Source organism: Neovison vison, chromosome 6, assembly GCF_020171115.1.
Source record: "Neovison vison isolate M4711 chromosome 6, ASM_NN_V1, whole genome shotgun sequence".
NCBI lineage: Eukaryota > Metazoa > Chordata > Mammalia > Carnivora > Mustelidae > Neogale > Neogale vison.
Window position 1 is genome coordinate 76795 of NC_058096.1, and position 21324 is coordinate 98118.

General features: G+C 50.3%; 1 protein-coding gene across 5 annotated transcripts in view; it reads right to left on the bottom strand.

Moving 5' to 3' along the window:
• The window catches only part of PRMT2 (protein arginine methyltransferase 2), a 32970-nt gene extending 12427 nt beyond the window's left edge, over positions 1–20543 (bottom strand). Inside the window, exons 1-6 of one of the 5 annotated variants that reach the window (XM_044250734.1) lie at positions 20449–20543; positions 17570–17668; positions 11433–11540; positions 10373–10555; positions 7339–7500; positions 6315–6479 (exon numbers count right to left, since the gene is read on the bottom strand). In XM_044250734.1, the coding sequence (XP_044106669.1) occupies positions 6315–6479; positions 7339–7500; positions 10373–10555; positions 11433–11540; positions 17570–17608 (657 nt within the window). In that variant the 5' untranslated portion in view covers positions 17609–17668; positions 20449–20543. Of the gene's footprint in view, positions 1–6314; positions 6480–7338; positions 7501–10372; positions 10556–11432; positions 11541–17569; positions 17672–19484; positions 19947–20448 lie in introns of those variants that run through there. The other 4 variants (XM_044250733.1, XM_044250736.1, XM_044250738.1 and 1 more) reach the window with 4 other exon arrangements.
• Between the last annotated feature and the right edge of the window lie 781 nt (positions 20544–21324).

The window sequence follows — 21324 nt, forward strand, 5'->3', positions numbered from 1 at the left end:
AGAATATGCAGGAAAGGGCAGGCTCTCGCACCGCTGGTGGGAACGTAAACCGGCGCAGCCACTGTGGGAACCCGTGTGGAGGACCCTCAGGAAATCAAAACTAGAAACACCAGGAGACCCAGCAATCCCACTTCCGGGCTATATCCAGAGGAAACAAAACCACTACCTCAGAGAGGTGTCTGTGCTCCTGTGCTCACAATAACCAAGACAGGACAATGGTCTGGGGATGCACTGACAGACGAATGGATCAAAGAAAAAGTGGGAGATGCATTCCTGAGACCACGTGACACACACTCTAGACACGGACAAACATGGCGGGGAACCCCTCAGCCCTGGGGCGGAGGAAGGCCTGCCGTCTGCAGGAACACGGATGATGCTATAGGGCCTTCAGCTACTGAAGTGAGCCACACAAAGACAGACCGACATTGCATCCTATCACTTACACGTGAAAGTCTAAAAATAAAATTTTTTTTAACTGAACCCGTAGAAACAGAAAGTAAAAAAGTGGTTACCAGGAGCTCAGGGGTGAGGAAAATAGGGAGACACTGGCAAAAAACTATCAATTATAAAGTGAGTAAGGTCTGAGTATCTATTATATACCCACCAGGTGACTACAGATGACAACACCCTCATGGGGAGGTAACAGATGTGTTAACTCAGTGGGGCAGTGGGGCAATGGGGAAGCTGTCGGTAATGTACACAAACACCAAATCATCAAACTGCACACTTTGCTATCTTACTATTTCCTAATTATACCTCAGTGCAAGAGAAGATAGACAACAGATAAACAGATTACAGAAAAAGAAGCGAGCTTCAAAGGGAAATTAGAGAATCGACTCCATTTACTATAGCACCAAGAACCATAAGATACCTAGGAATAAATCTAACCAAAGAGGTAAAAGATCTGTACTCGAGGAACTACAGAACACTCATGAGAGAAATCGAAGAAGACACAAAAAGATGGAAGACCATTCCATGCTCATGGATCAGAAGAATAAACGTTATTAAAATGTCTATGCTGCCTAGAGCAATCTAACCTTTTAATGCCATTCCAATCAAAATTCCACCGGTATTTTTCAAAGAACTGGAACAAATAATCCTAAAATTTGTATGGAACCAGAAGAGACCCCGAATCGCTAAGGAAATGTTGAAAAACAAAAATCTGGTGGCATCACGTTGCCTGATTTCAAAGCTGTGATCACCAAGACAGCATGGTACTGGCATAAAAACAGACACATAATTAAAACCACATTGAGATATCACCTTACACCAGTTAGAATGGCCAAAATTAACAAAACAGGAAACAACATGTGTTGGAGAGGATGTGGAGAAAGGGGAGCCCTCTTACACCATTGGTGGGATGCAAGTTGGTGCAGCCACTTTGGAGAACAGTGTGGAGATTCCTCAAGAAATTAAAGATAGAGCTTCTCTATGACCCTGCAATTGCACTCCTGGGTATTTACCCCAAAGACACAGATGTAGTGAAAAGAAGGGCCATCTGTACCCCAATGTTCATAGCAGCAATGGCCACGGTCGCCAAACTGTGGAAAGAACCAAGATGCCCTTCAACAGACGAATGGATAAGGAAGATGTGGTCCATATACACTATGGAGTATGATGCCTCCATCAGAAAGAATGTAGCGACATGGACAGGACTGGAAGAGATGATGCTGAGTGAAATAAGTCAGGCAGAGAAAGTCAATTATCATATGGTTTCACTTACTTGTGGAGCATAAGAATAACACAGAGGACATGGGGAGATGGAGAAAAGGGAGTTGAGGGAAATTGGAAGGGGAGGTGAACCATGAGAGACTATGGTCTCTGAGAAACAATCTGAGGGTTTTTGAGGGGAGGTGGGTGTGGGCTTGGGTGAGCCTGGTGGTGGGTATTACGGAGGGCATGTACTACATGGAGCACTGGGTGTGGTGCATAAACAATGAATTCTGGTACACTGAAAAGAAATTTTTAAAATTAAAAAAAAAGTGAGCTTCAAGAGAGATTACAACTGAGAAATATTTTTTAAAAGCTGGAAATGGTCTACAAAGCAAATATAACATCAATTTACGAAAATACGAATCTTGCTTACATTATCAAGGCATGTTCATGTCAGGTTCTAAACCAACACGCTTCTGGGGATTAAATTAACTCCCCCTTAATTTATACTCATTATTCCCTTTATTTATTTGCTTAAAAAAAACAAAAAGAAAAAAGAGTGTAAGAAAAAAACAGGAACAAAGAACAACAAATAGAACACAGTAACAATATGGTGTATAAATTAATCGACTATATTAACAATCACTTTGAATGCCCATGGTCTAAATATACCAATTAAAAGACAGAGATTAGGGGCCCCTGGGTGGCTCAGTGGGTTAAAGCCGCTGCCTTCGGCTCAGGTCATGATCCCAGAGTCCTGCGATCGAGCCCCGCATCGGGCTCTCTGCTCCGCGGGGAGCCTGCTTCCTCTCTCTCTCTGCCTGCCTCTCTGCCTACTTGTGATCTCTGTCTGTCAAATAAATAAATAAAAATCTTTAAAAAAAAAAAAAAAAAAAGACAGAGATTGTCAGAGTGGTTCAAAAACGAAGACCGAGACATTGGGGAGGGTCTGTGCTATGGTGAGTGCTGAAGTGTGTAAACCTTGCAATTCACAGACCTGTACCCCTGGGGATAAAAATACGTATGTTTATAAAACAATAAAAAATTAAAAATAAAAAAAAATTAAGAATAAAAAAAACTAAGACCGAACAAGGTGCTGTCTCTAAGAAACTCCAAATACACTGACGGGGCACCCGCCCGGCTCAGTTAGAAGGGTGTGCAACTCTAGATCTCAGGGTCATGAGTACGAGCCCCACACGGGGTGTACAGATTACTGAAATGTTCTTTGAAAGTTAAGAATAAAATGAATAGATATACTGACACATAGAAATTAAAAGTAAATGGACGGAGACAGACATACGATGCTAACACTGACCCAAAAAAAGCGGGAGTACCTTGTTAATTTCAGACAGAGCAGACTTCAGAGGAAGGAAGTTATCAGAGATAAAAAGGGGCCTAACCTAATGACGAAGGGGTCAATTCTCCAACAAGAGCTTCTACACCCTAACCACAGAGCACCATGTGTGAGGGGAAAACACAGAGAGCTGTAAGGAGAGAGAAGCAGCCGGCGGCCCTGTCCCAGAGAAGAACAGATCCAACAGGCAGAAAGTCTGCAAGGACACGGTGAACTCACCACCACCATCTACCCCGGCATGTGCTGCACATCTACGAACCGCTTCATCCAGGGCAGAATACACCTCCTTCCCGGCCTCCACGGAGCGCTCTCCAAGAGACACGTTCTCTCCTTCCCCGGCACCCACAGAACATCTCCAAGAGACACACGTTCTGGGCCATAAAACACATCTTCACAAATGTAAAAGAAGAGAAATCATACAATGTCTGCTCTCCGACCACAGTTTTAACAGAGTTAAGCCAGAAATCAAGAACAGAAAGATAGCTGGATAATCAAACAACAGTGGAGAAATGAAAAAGTATTTCTAAAAAAAACAAATACAGGATCAAAGAAGAAATCTCAGTAGAAATTTTAAAAATATTTTGAATGTCGCCAAACCCTTTGTGCATTAACTGATAGAGTCATGTTTTATCTTGTAAACTGTTCATATGTTAATATAGATTACACGGAATTTTTTTTTAATATGACAGAGATTGAGAGACAGCAAGAGAGGGGACACAAGCAGGGGAGTGGGAGAGAGAGAAGCAGGCCTCCCGCTGGGCAGGGAGCCCCATCCCGGGACCCTAGGATCATGACCCGAGCTGAAGCCAGATGCCCAACGACTGAGCCACTACCCAGGCATCCCACACAGATTCATCCTTAAATACTGAACCAGCCTTCAATTCCAAAGATAACTCCTTCTCTGTTAGAATGTTATTCCTTTTGTGTGCTGCAGGGTTACACTTGCTAGTACTCCTGAGGACTTCTGCATTTATGAACAGGAGTTACTGGGTTGGGTTTTTGGTTAGGGTTTGGTATTCAGGTCATGCAGGTCTCACCAAGTGAGCTGGGAAGTCTGTCCTCTTCCATTTTCTGAAAGACACTGTTCAGATCTGGTGTTATTCTTTCCTAGAATGTGTTCATACATTTCACCAGTGAAATAATTTAGGCCTACAGATTTCCCTTCAGAAGGTCTTCAACTGTAAGTTCAATATCTTTACTAGTCATTGCATTATTCAGGTTATCTACTTCATTGTGGGTTAGTGTGGAAGGCTGCAGTTTTCAGAAGGATGGATGTTTTCACCTAAATTTCTGAAGCTGTGTCTGGGGGAGAGAGCCAGAGGAAGAATAACAATGAACTCAGGACCAGCTCAGTGTACTTCAAACCCCGGTCTTCCTTCCCAGCCTGCCTGCTCCTATATGCCGTTCCAAGTGCTGCAACAGCGTCTCCCTGAGCCCTGCCTTGGACCGAAAGCTGCATTACGTGGAGAGACAGGGTGGGGTGTGTTTACTCCGTCTTACCAGGAACTAAAGCAAGGTCATGGCTACGTATGATTTTCTTTTTAATTTATGCATCGGGGAGACAGAGAGCCTGAGTGCACAGGGAACAGGGGCAGAGGGGGAGAGAGTCTCGGGCCGACTCCACGCTCGGCAGGGAGGCCAGTGCAGGGCTTGGTCTCGGAACCTGAGATCACAACACGAGCCCAAACCGAGTCAGCACTTAACCGAGGGCGCCAGTATGTATGATTTTTAAAAACAAAACTGGATTCATGTTGTACATGCTTTTTGTGCCTTTTTTTTTTTAATTCCACCAACCTATGGCTTTTCTCTACGATTATTACAAGTTGAAGGTGTACAGCCTGGTGATTTGGTTTACATACATTAATAACAATTACAACAGGGTTATCCATCACCTCCTACTGACACATTGAAAAGATAGAAAAACTTCGCCTTGTGATAAAAACTCTTAGATCTCCTGGGATCGAGCCCCGCATCGGGTTCTCTGCTCAGCAGGGAGCCCGTTTCCCCCTCTCTCTCTGCCTGCCTCTCTGCCTACTTGTGATCTCTGTCAAATAGATAAATAAAATCTTTTTTTTTTTTTAAAGATTTTATTTATTTATTTGACAGAGAGAGATCACAAGTAGGCAGAGAGGCAGGCAGAGAGAGAGAGAGGAGGAAGCAGGCTCCCTGCTGAGCAGAAAGCCCGATGCGGGGCTCGATCCCAGGACCCTGAGATCATGACCTGAGCCGAAGGCAGCGGCTTAACCCACTGAGCCACCCAGGCGCCCGATAAATAAAATCTTTAAAAAAAATTAAAAGTTAAAAAAAAAACCCTTAGATCTATGGCTGACCTTGGGACAAGCAGGGATTAAGACACTGACACCCCACACAGTCAAAAATCCACACAGAACCTTTGACTCCCCGAAAACTAGATTCCTAATAGGCTACACTGACCTGAAGCCTTAACAGGAACATAAACAGTCAACAGGCATTTTATGTTATTTGTATTGTGTACTGCGTTCTGACAAAGTAAGCTAGAGAAAAGAAAATGTTAAAATCATAAAGCACTGTCCTGTGTTTATAAAAAAAAAAAATCCCATGTATAAGAAAGCCCACACGGTCCCAACCCACGTTGTTCGAGGGTCGACAGTCCTCTGGTAAAACCGTCCCGTGCATCGCACAGCTGTGTCACTGGGGTTGCCACGCTGTATGTGACGGCCCCGGTGCTCACCTGCGTGGTACCTGAAAGCTGGTACCTTTCAACCACAGCCCTCCAATTCTTTCTCCCCTCACCCTCCCCCCCTCCACTAACCACAAATTTGATCTATTTTTCTAGGAGTCTGGTGGGTGAGTTTTGTGTTGCTGGTTTTAGATTCCACATATAAATGAGACCATACGATGTGTCTCTGTCTGACTTACTTCACTTAGCATAATGCCTTCAAGGTCCGTCCACATCACGGACGGCAGGGTGTCGTGGCTCATGGCCGTGCGGCACAAAACAGAAGACAGCACCCGGACAAGCACCAGGTGGCTTCATTCAGCACGACAGCCACGGCTCTCCCCAAGACGTTCTGCTCACAACAGCCCCTCCAGACCCAGTCCACACCCCTCCCTGGAATCTGCGCTTCCCTGGCACAATCCACGGCCATCCCACGTGGCCCAGCGCCCGTCCACGGCCATCCCGCGTGGCCCAGCGCCCGTCCACGGCCATCCCGCGTGGCCCAGCGCCCGTCCACGGCCATCCCGCGTGGCCCAGCGCCCGTCCACGGCCATCCCACGTGGCCCAGCGCCCGTCCACGGCCATCCCGCATGGCCCGGAGCCCCTTACCAGCAAGCAGGTCCCCATCCACTCGGACACCAGCACGTCCACCTTCTCCGGTAGCACCACATCCTCCACCTTCTGCTGGAACACAGTGATGATGTCGGCAAAGCCATTCTGCATGACCAGCTGCCCTGTGTGCTGGGCCATCTCACTGGCCTCCACCGCGTACACCTGCATGTCACAGAAGGGCCATCAGCAAGAGTCCCACCCACAGAGCAGCCTGGCATCCACTCTCCCTGGGCCCAAGGCTCCAGCCAAGCCAGAGGCAGCCTCAAAGAAAACAGCGACAGAAGGAAAGAGGTGTGCTGGATAGCAGGACAGACCTCCAACAGCTGAGCCCTGACAAGGGAGCTACCGCCCATCTTAACTCCACCTTCTGCCTAAAACAGATGGGGACTGCCGGTGGACAGAAGAGTCTGCATGCACACCGGGTACCCGTCGCAGAGGCCCTGTGGGTCAGACCCGGTGGCCCAGCCCCCATACACACAGCCACGTACCCCAGAGTTTCCCACACCGGCCTGAGAACGATCGGACTTTAAGGGTACCAGTGGCTGAGACAGCTTCAAGCACAGGTTGTCACTGGAAGGTCCTGAGTGTTACGTCTTGGTTCCGATAGCATCTGAACTCCAGTGATCACTGTCCTGCAGTTTCCCGTATAAACTAGAATTTCACCCACCTGTCTCAGGGGCATTTCAGAGGCTTCAACTCTGGAGCCTCACACATGCTTTGCAGGGAAGAGGAGAAAGGACCCCAGCATGCGTCATGGAGAGTGGGCTGTCCTGTCCCTGCCAGGAAGTCCTTGTTCGGTGCAGGGGTAACACACCCAGCACACAGACACGTGTTCCTCTAGCTGATAAGCATGTTAAAAAAGACATCCGACTGCACGCAACTCCGATATTCGCTGCTCTGTCCTACTCTACTGGGTGCTGCTGGTGACTCAGCAGGCCGAGGTCATGACCGCCGACAGGCTCAGCCCACAAGAACACAGACTCAGCTCGAAGACGCTGAAGGAGAGCTGTTTCTTACTCACGGCTTTAGGCTGCGCATAGTGGGCACAAAAGAGGCTGATGATCCCCGTTCCGCAGCCAACGTCCAGAATCACTTTATCTTTCAGGGATTCTTTATTTTGCAGGATAACATTGTGGTATTTAGTTGTCCGCGGCTGGTCTGCCAACATTTCCAAGTGAAGTTTCTAGAGGAAATACACATTAGGAATCACTGCCTGTAATATGAACTGTGCTGAACTCTGGTTTAAGAAGGAAGATCAGAGACTGAGCTAATAATCCCCTTGAGCCCACCACACCATGCCTAAAAATACGAGTAACAAAGAAAAAAAAAACCACAAAATCCAAAGACCTAAATATGCTGGCATATAAAAACACAACAGTGAAGAAATGAAATGGAATTTTCTGGAATCCTTCCAGTTCAGTGTGATGCTACGTACGGCTTCACCCTGTACCTCCCCAACAGCCGGATGAGCACACAGGCGGGTAGACCACTCAGGAAGTGGAGCAGACACTGCCCTCCTGACCACTGTTCCCACTGGAGACAGGAGGAACCACCAAATTCCCCAGCAGGTGCCACTTGGCCAAGTATCCACCAATACAGATGCCAGAGGAGGCACACTGGCCCCTCATGAAACTGCAGCTCTGGAGGGAGCTGACGACCCCACAGGGGTGAGCTCAAGGTCTCCAGCCATGTCCAGAGGGAGGAAAACACATGAAACCCAAGATAACATAACACCCCATGGGAATCACACCAATCCCCAGAGAAAAAGAGAAAGGGTCCTCCAAATGGTTCATGAGGCCACGGGTGGAAGTCAGAGCCCAGAAAGGCTGCACCCACAACACTGGCCCCCACGCCCCACTTCTTAGGTCCCGAGCTGCAGAAAACGCAGCGTACACACAGTGCGGCTGCGAGGCAGACCCTGAAGCTACCCAGACCTCGTCAGCACAGACAGGAAGTCTGCACGGGGCCTTCACGAGCCCATCGTGGCTCCTCACAAAGACACTCCGTGCTGAGAAACAAAAGACTGAGGGTCAGAGGGGACACCATCAGGACTCAGCCATCCCACCTGAGTAGTCCACCTTGACAGAAAGTCAGAACAAAGTTGCTAAGGTGCACATATAAGTTGACAAAAATAAAAAGAACAATGAGCAAATTACATGAAAGTTTACCCAAAAGAGAAGAAACAGAAAAGGCCAACAAAACATAGAAGATGGCCCATCTGACCCTAACAATGGAAATCAAAATCAAGAAACAGCAGTTTCGCCTTTCAGATGAGATCCGTATTCACTTTAGCGAGGTCTGGGTGGGAGACGAGGGCTCACGTACACTGGTGGCGTCCAGTTGCCCATCTTTCTGGAGGGAAACTGGCAAGACCCGCCAAAGGGGGTCTTTTGTAATGTCTGTCCAACCCTAGTTACACTTGGCATCATAAAACATTAATCAAAGGTTTGCTTCAGTGCACACTGTGATAATTTCCTACTTAGAAAGTTTGCCCACATACACAGACACCCTACAAATTCACCAAGAGAAGTCTGGCAGAAGTTTAGCAAGATTTCTGTAAGAGAACCCACTGGGGCACGCTCGCCGTGGGGCAGGGCTCAAGAAGCGAACCAGCAGGGTCCTTTGACGACCAGTGAAACACTCTGGATGGTCCGAAAGCTCTAGGACGCCTGAGCGGCTCTGCGAAGCGGCTGCCTTCAGCTCGGATCATGATCCCAGCGTCCAGGGATCGAGTCGCACACCGGGCCCTGCCCCGCGGGGGTCCGCTCCCTCCTCTGCCCGCTGCCCCCGCCTGCGCGCCCTCTTCCCGACAAATCAGTAAGTACATCTTTCAGAAGAAGCGCTAATCGTCCGCGCGCATCGGGGTGTCCTTCCCGGCCGCGCGCTCAGCCACGAAATGGGGCGAGACGCGGCCCTGCAGCTGCGGGTCACACGGCGGGCGCTCGCGCAACGACAGCAGGAGCCTGCCCAGCCCGGCCTGCAGCCGGGAAAGCCAACCGCACCGAGCGCGGAGACGGACGCCGCAAGCGCCGGGCCGGCGCAGCGCTCCCCACCAGCGTCCACCGCGGCGGACTCCGGAGGAAGCAGCTTTACTACCCCGCAGGAGGAAGCTCTTCTCCTGGCCTAGCAACAGTCCAGCCAATGAGAAACTGCCGCACTCGGCCAATGAGAAGCCGCCGCCGCCCTCCGGAGGGCGTTCCTTCCACACAGCCCCGCCCACTCCCCCTTCCTGAGGAAGCGCCTCCTGGCCTGGGTGCTCCAGACCGGCCTGCAGCTGCCCACCAGCGCTCGGCCTGCCCGGCGGTCCCTCCGCTCCTCCCCAAGAAGCCCACTTTGCTGGCACGGCCGTTACGTTTAAGGCTGCCGCCACCAGACGCCCTGGCAACAGGAACCGCCATCCTGACTCCCGGAGAACCAGCTCCCTGCTCGCTTCCCTGCATAAACCTCTTCCAACTCTGCTTTTTACTTTCCGTAACTGAGTCGGAAGTTACTCTTCCATGTCTTGCTTCTTTCGCCCAACATTCTGTCTGCGAGTTTATTCTGCAGCATCAGCTTCTGTCTAGCTTTAAGATGTAAACGGGCTGCCTGGACCATACAGTTATGGGTCTTTGTCCTAACTGGGAGACAACTCCAAAAAACCAAGAAGCTAGTTATTTAGAGGTATTATTGTTGGCTTGCAAAACATTTTTGTATTTTATTTTTAAAATAAAATGTGTTACGGTATTTTAAATGTTGAGAAAAGTTCATCATCTCATTGCTCAGAGAACATCTCTAAACCACCATGGGCCACTCCAGCCCACCACCTGCTTCTGTAGGGTCTGCCAGCGAAGAATGGCTTTCACATGTTTTAACTGGTTAGGGTTAGGGTTTGCTCATCTCCTCATGGTCTTATGGCCACTCACGCACCACGATGGCAGAGCCGAGGAGCCACACGCCCTGCTGAGCCGAAGAAAACGTCTGGGAACCCTGCGCTAAGCCACGAAGAGGAGCAGCCCAGCTGAAGCTAACTCGAAAGCTGAGGCAGGAAACCGCCACCTCCGTGGCCCCAGCCGTACCAGCGTTCCATAGCTGCCGAAGTACTCCTCGTCCTGCCACGTGTCCTCAGGGTCACAGTCCTCCAGGTGCTTCCCGAGGTGGTTTGCAGGTATGTACCCACAGCAGCCCGCACGCTCGCCCCACCACCAATCAGCAGTTGTCTGCCTCAGGATGAGAATTTTTTCTCCTCTCAAAAAGCTGAGCTGGAAAAAAACATACAAAGAAGTCAAAATTCAAGAAAAACCTGTAGTTGGTATTTCAGTAGTGGCTCAGTGGTAAGTCCCCCATCACTGGGGCCAAATCAGCTATTTCAAAAAAGACTCAATGGGTAATTACACAAACTCACAATTTCTGAAAATGATACCAACATTGAGAGACTTTTGTGGAACATCTACATGAAAGAAAGCACAGCTTAACTGGTATTTTTTTAAAGGAAAGATTAAACATTTTTGAACAACTTAAGACAGAATTTCTCTATCGCCTCTTCACTGTAACTCGGCTATGTAGCAGCTGATTCACTTACTGGAGTAGAAAAAAAAAAACTACACTCAAGTCAGTATCTTTTTTAAAGATTTATTTATCTGAGATCGAGAGTGGGGGTGGGAGAGAGGACCTCCAGCAGACTCCCCGCTGAGCACTGAGCATGGAGCCCAGTGCTGAACTTGACCTCACAACCCTGAGATCATGACCAGAGCTGAAATCAAGAGGCGGAGGCTTAACCATCTGAGCCACCGTCCTCAAGTCGGTATTTTTATTTTATAGCCTTAATGTCCATTAACTAGAATAGGTTCTAAATCAAGGTTTCTAAAAAGAAACTGCAACAGGTGCTTCCTTCGCCCATTCCTCACCCAGATATCCTTCACCTAAGGCTTGGCATCACAATCTGTTAGGCTGGGAGAAGTAGGGTCACTCCCAGGTCTCACTTGGCTCTAAACATCTGAATACTTCTTTACTTAACTTTGGTATGACTTCTTCAAAATTCTTCTCTAATTCTGTCACCTAGCATGCCATTTAGCCAAATCCATAAAATACGGACCCAAGGCCCGAGGCCCCTGCCTATAAGCAAGTGTGTAGGGTTACCTGCGTCTGGTCAGTGGCAGAATAGTCTGCAATGGCCACGAACTCTTCTGGCTGCACACCCTCCTGGAGCTGCTCCCGGTCACCGCACTCCACGTGACCTTCTCCCTCCTGCTCAAAGCCAGGGAAGAACAGGGGATGACTATGGGGCTCCTCTCCATGTCCATCCTAATAACCTGTAGCCTTTGGTTATCAGGAAGGTTTCACATGAAGATCCACGTGACCAGAGTTAATCGCACAATTTGGGTCATCTTCACCAGAGGGTCGAGGGATCTCACCCTTACTCCACCTCTCCTTTTCGTCTCTAGTACAAAATCACTTGCATCCTAAGAAGGACACCAAATAAGTAATAAAGAGACACTTTTAGTGTCTACTTGGGGACTGACGCCGATCACCAGCAACTCCTTCTGAAAGTGGTGATTGGCCCCAAGAGAAAGAAGACCTGCTTCTGGGCCTCCTGCTCTCTGGACCTCTTCAGACTGGAGGACAGAACTGGGCAGGTTTCCGGAAGGTGCCAGTGACCAGGCCCGACCCTCATGGCCTGACTTGGACCGCAAGGCTGCTCATATAGACTGCTCAGGACCCAAAAGGGGAGCCTGAGACCACACACTGCCCAGTCTCTACTTTCTGTCAGAAGAGGCTTGTCTGGAAGATGTCCACTGGAGGTGGCAGAACCTCCAAGCCTGTGTTCCAGTTCAATGCAGCAACTCCGTCCCAATATATACACATTTTTAACGAAGTTTCCTAAATATACACGTAATTCATGTTCTTTGGAAAACATGTGAAGCACAAGTGTACACAGAGGAAAATTAAAACCATCTGTAATCTCACCCACTGGTCAGAAATAATGATGCTTAACAAGTTAACATTTATATTTTTTTCAGCCTTTTTTTCCCCAAGATTTTCTTTATTTACTGTCAGAGAGAGACAGTACAGCAGGAGGAGGGGCAGGCAGAGCAGGCAGAGGGGAAGCAGACTCCCCATCGAGCAAGGAGCCCAACACAGGACTCAGTCCCAGGAACCTGGAATCATGACCTGAGCCGAAGGCAAACCCTTAACGGAGTCACCCAGGCATCCCTCGTGCTTTATTTTTTAAGATTTATTTATTTTGAGAGTGAGAAAGAGCACTCCTGTGTGGGAGAGGGGCCAGAGAGGGAGGGAGAGAATTTCAAGCCAATTCCCTGCTGAACACAAGCCTGACACAGGGCTTGACCTCACAACCCTGAGGTCATGACCTGAGCCAAAACTAAGAGTTGGACGTTCAACTGACTGAGCCACCAAGGCACCCCCAGGACTCTTTTGAAGTGTACACATAGCATGTGCATACAGGGTGTTTACTGAGATCATGAAATTCTGCCTTGTGATATGTGTCCCACTTATTAAATTCCTTTTTTTATTAAGTTCAATTTGCAACATGCAGTACCTCATTAGTTTTCGATGTAGCATCCAAACATTCATTAGCTGCATGTAACACTCACTTATTATAATCCTAACATTTTTCCTCCTTGTTAAATTATTTCTAAATACCACTTTCTAACATTTGGTAATATTCTGTGAATTATCATAACTTATTTAACTGATTTCCTAGTTTGCTACCCTTAAACTATTTCCAGTTTATACTTTTACAAATTATGTTAGGATGAACTTTTTTTTTTAAGATTTTTATTTACTTATTTGACAGAGAGAGATCACACAAGTAGGCAGAGAGGCAGGCAGGGAGAGAGGAGGAAGCAGGCTCCCTGCTGAACAGAGAGCTCGATTCGGGGCTTGATCCCAGGACCCTGAGATCATGACCTGAGCCAAAGGCAGAGGCTTAACCCACTGAGCCACCCAGGTGCCCCTAAGATGAACTTTCTTAAAAAATATCATTTTGTCTGTCATGACAATTTTCTTAGGATAAACTTGGGAGTGGGAAATGGCAGATTAAGATGCCATGTATTTACACGCATGCACAACTCACACACATGCACAGTTGTTCTTTTGACACAGTTTTTTGAGAAGGATGTGACACTTTTTTTTTTTTGCCTTTTTTACTAACATAATGCCTTGTGAGAAACTTCCCAATTCTTAGAACCCTAACTTACAAATTTCAACAACTGTGTAATATTCCGCAGTAGGAATTCTTCGTGATTCCTCAGTCATCCTTGACTAATGGACGTTCCCCTGGTGTCCAATTCTCTACCACGGTGCGGCCACAACATTCATACACATTTACCCTCGTGGGACGACATTCTATTTCTAGGAGACAATGACCGAGGCTGGACCATAAGCTTTTCATTCACACATTTGCGAGACTCTTCCGTACAGGGTGCGGCGCCCACACTTCTCCAGCGAAGCGGACAGCACCCTCCGGCGACTACTCACGGCAACGGGCGCCATGGTGGTCTTTAATTTGTGCCGGAGCGACAGGTGTAGAGACACCAGAAAAAGCAAATATGTGGGGAAACAAGACTATTTCTTATACTCCGTAAGAAAGACTCTTAACAGTATAAGGAGACACTAATTATTTATTGTGGGATTTATGACAGATGTTACAAGAGCACAAACAGCGCAAAGCCGGGGGTGAGTAAGTAGAGCTAATGTGGAGGTGTCTCACGCGGTGAAGCGGTCGGACACAAGCAGCACTGGGGTGGGTCAAAGATGCGCATCACAGTTTCCTGGTAACCACCAAAATATTAGTAAAAGATACAGGTGCAAAACCAACAGAGGAGACAATGTGGCAATATTAGCAATATTTCATTCATCCAAACAGAGGTAACACTGGAGAAAGGTACCAAGAAGAAAGGGAAAACAGCAAGATGGCCAACTCAACCGCATCAGTCACCATGTTCAATGTTAACGGACTAAATACTCCAATTAAAGAGCAGAGATTGGGTGCCTGGGTGGCTCAGTGGGTTAAGCCGCTGCCTTCGGCTCAGGTCATGATCTCAGAGTCCTGGGATCGAGTCCCGCATCGGGCTCTCTGCTCAGCAGGGAGCCTGCTTCCTCCTCTCTCTCTCTCTGCCTGCCTCTCTGCCTACTTGTGATCTCTCTCTGTCAAATAAATAAAATCTTTAAAAAAAAAAAATAAAAAATAAAGAGCAGAGATTACCGACAGGAAAGAAAAGGACATTTCTACAGGCTCTTTACAAGAGAAACATTTTAAATATAAGGTCTTTGATTCAAAATATAGGTGTATGTGCACCATGCAAGCTGGTACACCCATATTAATATAAGACAAAATAGATATAAGACAAACAAAAGTACTAGGTAAAAAGAGATTTCATAAAAATAAAAAAGTCAATTAGTTTAGAAAGTAAAAACTATCCTGAATGTATATGTCAAATAACAGATTCAAAATATGTGAAGCAAAAAGTGACAGATTCAAAAGGAAGTTAAAAAAAAAAAAATGACAAACCCACAATCATAGTGGAAATTTCTTTAAAATTGTATTTATTTATTTTAGACACAGAGAGAGCAGGTGTCTAAGCAAGTGTGGGGAGCGGCAGAGGGAGAGAAACATAACCCGGGGGGGGGGGGCATCTGACCCCATGACCCTGAGATCATGACCAGAGCCAAAACCATGAGTCAGACACTTAATTCACGAGTGACCCAGCACAGCCATAGTGGGAATTTCTGAAGCTCATCCCGCTTCACAACAAATGGGCAATAAAGCAGAAAGGACACAAATGTTTGAACAATACTAGTAACACATTTGACCTTAATGACATTTATAGAAAACCACCAACTGCAGAAAACAGATTCTTTGTGGGTGTGTGTGGGGCGCTCACAACAGCCCACCTGACTAGGCCACAAAGCAGGCCTAAACAAATTTCCAAAGACTGAAATTGTACAGAGCAAATTTTCTGACCAAACATAAGCAAACCAAAATTAAATAACAAAGAGATAAATAAAAATCCCTAAATCTCCAGAAATAGACAGCACACTTCTGAATAGCCCAGAAACTGTCTGATTTCCACTGTGACATATTATAAAGCATTTTAACTGATCAAAAATAAAAATACAACATAGTTACGTGTGTGAGGCAAGAAAACTGAGGCCAGAGGAAAAGTCACAGCTTTAAACACATGTACTAGAGGAGAGAGGTTCAAGTCAGTGTTGCAAATTTCCATCACAAGATGGTACAAGAAGAGAAAATTAAACCCAGAGGATGAAAGAAATAAAGTAAAAGCAGAAATCAATAAAACAGAAAGCAGATGAACAAAGAAAATCAAAGACAAAACCAGTTCTTTGAAAAGATAAAACTGTTAAAACTCTAACCCTAACCATAACCCTAACCGTACACTAGTAAGACTGCCACAGACCTGCACACAACGGTGACAGTCACACAGGGGGTGATCCACCGAATGTGACAATCACACGGGGGCGGGGGGGTCCACAGAACATGAGAGTCACACGGGGGGCTGTGATCCACGAACGTGACGGTCACACATGGGGACACTCTGCGGGACATGACAGTCACACAGGGTGGGGGACGCCGCGGGATGTGAGGGTCACGCAGGGAGCACACGACAGAAGCATCTCATAGGGCTAAATTAGCTCTACACACACATCAAGGGCAAACCCCCAAAGTAACACTGGGAAAAGGCAAGTTGCAGACAACACAGATTGAGACTCCGCTTAGGCAAATTCTACAAAGTGCACATAAACAGCGTCACGTACTGCTCCAAGATGCCTCTATTAGGTACAAAAGCATAGAAAGTGGTGCAGAAGCACAAAGATCAATTTGCCTGCGGAAACAGAGGAAGAGGAATGGGGCTGGGGTTAGGGAACAAGCTTTACCTACGTTTCCTTCAGACTACGTACACCTAAGTACACACAGACATTCACAACAAAATGTTAATAAGTTCTCACTTCTCTGTGCTATGAACTTGATGTTTACATTATTTTGTAAACGTTCTAATATTTTCTAAATTTCTCAAAAGAACTAGAGTGCATCCACAGAATTTAAGTTTTATGATTAATTTTAAGAAACAGATTAATGAGGGGTGCCTGGGGGGCTCAGTCCTTAGGCGTCTGCCTTCAGTTCAGGACCCTGGGATCAAGTCCCGTAAGGGGGGCGGTTCCTGCTCGTGGGGAGCCTGCTTCTCCCTCTCCCACTTACCCTGTCTTGCTGTCTCTCTCTCTCTGTCAAATACATAAATAAAATCTTAAAAGAAAAAAAAGAAACAGATTAATGAAACGACACAACTATGAATCAAATTCCTATATATAAAAACCAAAATGGGATTATACCAACCACTGGAAGGGTAGAGAAAAAAATGTCAAAACTGACATCACAGCTATGAATATAGTTGATTTTTTTTTTTTAAAGATTTTATTTATTCGTTAGAGAGAGAGAAGGAGCGAGAGCAAGCACAGGCAGACAGAATGGCAGGCAGAGACAGAGGGAGAAGCAGGCTCCCTGCCGAGCAAGGAGCCCGATATGGGACTCGATCCCAGGACGCTGGGATCATGACCTGAGCCGAAGGCAGCCGCTTAACCAACTGAGCCACCCAGGCGTCCCTATAGTTGATTTTTTAAAAAAACATTTATTAGTGGGGTGCCTGGGTGGCTCAGTGGGTTAAAACCTCTGCCTTTGGCTCAGGTCATGATCCCAGGGTCTTGGGATCGAGCCCCACATTGGGCTCTCTGCTCAGCAGGGAGCCTGTTTCCTCCTCTCTCTCTGCTTGCCTCTCTGCCTACTTATGATCTCTGTCAAATAAATAAATAAAAATCTTAAAAAAAAAAAAGAAAGACCATTTAAAAAAAAAAACACATTTATTAGAGTATTCATCTGGTTTTTAATTTTATATATTCAACATTCATTGAAATTTAGGGTAATTTTTTTTAACCAATAGCTTGAATGAAACTAAACGTATGTCCCAGGCAGAAAAAGATATGAATAGATAAATCATTCTAAAGTGTCCAGCCTGCTTTTAAGATATTATGCCTGGGACTTTACCAAACCACTAAAACAGTGCGCGCTTCACAGCACCGTGCCAAAGGGGAAGTCGCGGCGGGCGGCACACAGCTCCACTCGGAACGTCACATGTAACCCTCACAAAGACTGCATCTCCTCCAACTACGCGGCCCCTGCCAGTGGCTGAGCCGTGCTCTCCGCAGTATCCGTGGTCCTTACACACCGAAACCCACGTTACCTGCAGTTCACCTTGGAGGCAGTCACCGGATGCGGCCATGGTTCTCCTAGGTTCTGCCGCATCGCTGCCGCGTTTAATTCTCCGTTTTCCCCTCCATTTCTACTTTTAAAAAGAGAGACAATAAGAAAACACTTCGTTATATCTGCTTCACTTCTAAGGTTCTGGTAAAGGCCATAGTAAAGGTCCTATGCCGAACAGAAGCAAAACGGTGTCGAAAGAGTGAAACAGAGATCAAATTTTTTAAACACAATTCTTTACAGAAACGGGAAGCATTTAAAATTTATGAACTTCTACGAGTAGGCTTTCTTCACTAGTCTGCAAAGGTGCTGATCTTACTACTGCATGAACCCTGTGAGCTTTCTTTAGATTACTGGGTTGATTTAAAACAACAAATCAATGTCAAATCTTTTCTAGAACCTCAATTAAAACTCCCTACTGTGAAAATAAAGGAACCCTCGTTGGAAATGGAGTTGGGACCAGCATGGGGAGTTCTAACCCCCACACAGTCCCAGACCAACAGGAGACAGCTCATTTTAACCACCAGAGCAGGAGGAAGATCTCCTACCCAGGCCACAGCCCGGCCAACGGGAGACTGTCACGGTGACACAGTCCGGCCAACGGGAGACTGTCACGGTGACACAGTCCGGCCAACGGGAGTCTGTCACGGTGTCACAGTCTGGCCAATGGGAGACTGTCACAGTGTCACAGCCCGAAATGGGAGACTGTCACGGTGCCACAGTCCGGCCAACGGGAGACTGTCACGGTGACACAGTCCGGCCAACGGGAGACTGTCACAGTGTCACAGTCCGGCCAACGGGAGACTGTCACGGTGACACAGTCCGGCCAACGGGAGACTGTCACAGTGTCACAGCCCGAAATGGGAGACTGTCACCGTGTCACCGTCTGGCCAACGGGAGACTGTCAGTGTCACAGCCCGAAATGGGAGACTGTCACGGTGTCACAGTCCGGCCAACGGGAGACTGTCATGGTGACACAGCCCGGCCAACGGGAGACTGTCACAGTGTCACAGTCCGGCCAATGGGAGACTGTCACAGTGTCACAGCCCGAAATGGGAGACTGTCACGGTGTCACAGTCCGGCCAACGGGAGACTGTCATGGTGACACAGTCCGGCCAACGGGAGACTGTCACGGTGACACAGTCCGGCCAACGGGAGACTGTCACAGTGTCACAGTCCGGCCAATGGGAGACTGTCACGGTGACACAGTCCGGCCAACGGGAGACTGTCACAGTGTCACAGCCCGAAATGGGAGACTGTCACGGTGTCACAGTCCGGCCAACGGGAGACTGTCATGGTGACACAGTCCGGCCAACGGGAGACCGTCACAGTGTCACAGTCTGGCCAACGGGAGACCGTCACAGTGTCACAGCCCGGCCAACGGGAGACTGTCACCGTGTCACAGTCTGGCCAACGGGAGACCGTCACAGTGTCACAGCCGGAAATGGGAGACTGTCACAGTGTCACAGTCCGGCCAACGGGAGATCGTCACAGTGTCACAGTCCGGCCAACAGGAGACTGTCACAGTGTCACAGCCCGAAATGGGAGACTGTCATGGTGTCACAGTCTGGCCAACGGGAGACCGCCACAGTGTCACAGCACGGCCAACGGGAGACTGTCACCGTGTCACAGTCTGGCCAACGGGAGACCGTCACAGTGTCACAGCCCGAAATGGGAGACTGTCACCGTGTCACCGCCCGGCCAACAGGAGACTGTGACGCTGCCACAGCCCAGCCGGGCAGGCAGGCTGTCCCCGCCCCACACTCTTCCTTAAAGCAGCTCCTCCCGCCGGCCTCTCCGACCTCAGCCAGACCTGCCCTTAGTTCGCACGCCTGCAACTGCAATTCCTGTCACTTCCGAATTAACCCGTTTTGCGGGTAAAAAACCGGTTGCTTTACTTTCAAGGTCATCCACGGGGACTTCCAGGTGCACCAACAGGGGCCGCGACGCACACCTCGCAGAGGGTCTCCCTCCTCGCCGCACGTCCCCCCGCCCCGCGACGACCACGGTGCCCCGCACCAACGGCTCCCCCCGCACAAGTCTGCGTCTGACGCGCGCGTCGCCGGCCGAGGTCGGGGCGTCCTCCGGGGCGTCCGTCCGCGCAACCCCGGGTGGGCGGCCCGAGAGGAGGGGCAGGCCTTGCGGGCTCGCCTCTTCCCTAACCCCAACCGCAGAGGCGAGCGCGGCCGCGCGTCCTCGTCCGGACCGCGGCTCCCGCACCCGCCGGCGCCGGTCCGACACCCCGCAGCGCTGGTTTCTCGCGGCACGAGCGCCCTCCCCGCCGGCGAAGCCTGGCTGGGGCCCGGGTGGGACGGCCGCCGGGGTGGGGCTGCTAGACCCGCTGACCCCGCAGGGCCCGCTGACCCCGCAGGGCCTGGGGGGCCGAGCGGGGCCTGAGGGACCGGGCGGGGCCAGGTCAGCCGAGCGGGCGGTGGGGGCAGAGGCCCTGGGATGCCAGGGACGCGCGGCCAGCGGCAGTGGGTGCGGTGGGGGGGGCGAGGGGCCGGGAGCACCGCGCGGGGAGGACCAGCGAGACGGCTCCGGGGCCCGCGCGGCGGAAGGCCGGTGGGCGCGGCTCCGGGGAGGCGTGGCTGGGGAAAGGGGCGCGGCGCCGCAGGGCGTGGCACGAGAACGGGGGGTCAGCGGGGCGGTGGGCGTGGCTCGGAGGGAGGGGCGTGGCCCTGCGGTTGCCCAGCCTGCGGTCAGCCGCGGGAGCGCCCCGCGCACAGCCGGGAAGGCTGGGGGCCTTCGAGGGGGCCGCGGCCTCGGTCGACCCACGGACGCACGCGCCCGGAAAGGACTCACTGGGCACGTCCTGCCTCCGTGCGGTCCAGCCGCTCGAGCTGCCCACGGGAAACCTACCTCAGCTGCCTCTCCCCGCCGAGCTCTGCGTCCACACCGCGGGTGCGGAGGGGCGGACGGCGCCTGCCAGCAGCCCGAGCCGCCGCCCTCGGCTCGCGCAGGCGCAATGCGCGCAGGCCGGCGGCGGACGGAGCCCCTCCCTGGGCTCCGCTCCCCACGCCTGCGCAGTCCGTCCCCGTCCCTCCGTAGGGAGAATGGAGCCCCCGCCTTCGGCCGCACGCAGGCGCGGTCGTTCGGGCCGCTCTGGGAGGAGGCTCGGGGCCGGGACGAGGGCCTCGCGCAGGCGCACTTCTCGGGTTGCGCTCCCCGCCGCGGCGCCCGCGGAAGGCGGATTCCTGTGTCCTGACGGGCGGGCGGTGGGGTCGCGGCGGGGCCCGGGGGGTGGGGAGGTGAGGGGGTCCCGGGGCCGAGGCTGGCCTGGGGAGCACGGACCCACCGTGAGTGACGGGAGAGGCAGGTTTGGGAGCGGGACGCGGTTTCGGCTGCTTTCCCGCAGTAATCGGGTCTGCGCGGGGCGGGGGGTCCGCCGCGTCCCCTCTCGGACGGACGGACGGACGGGGAAGCTCCGTCACCGGGGCCGAGTCTGAGACCGAGACAGGTTGGGGACATCAGGGCCCCGAGTGTGCGGCGGCCTCGGGGTCGGCGAGGGGCCCGCCCTGTCGTCGGGGAGGGGTCGGGCCGGGCCGGGGGAGTGGGGCGCTCGGGCCTGCGTCTCGGGGTGCGGGGCTGGAGGCGGCTCCGGAGAAGCTGCGTGGGGGCGGGGCCGGGGGCGGGGCGGGGGGGCTGCGGGCGCCTCCGCGCGTCTGACCCGGAGGAGCGGGAGGAGGGTCCCGGGCGCGGCTCAGCCGGGCGGTGTTGAAGCGAAATCAACGGACA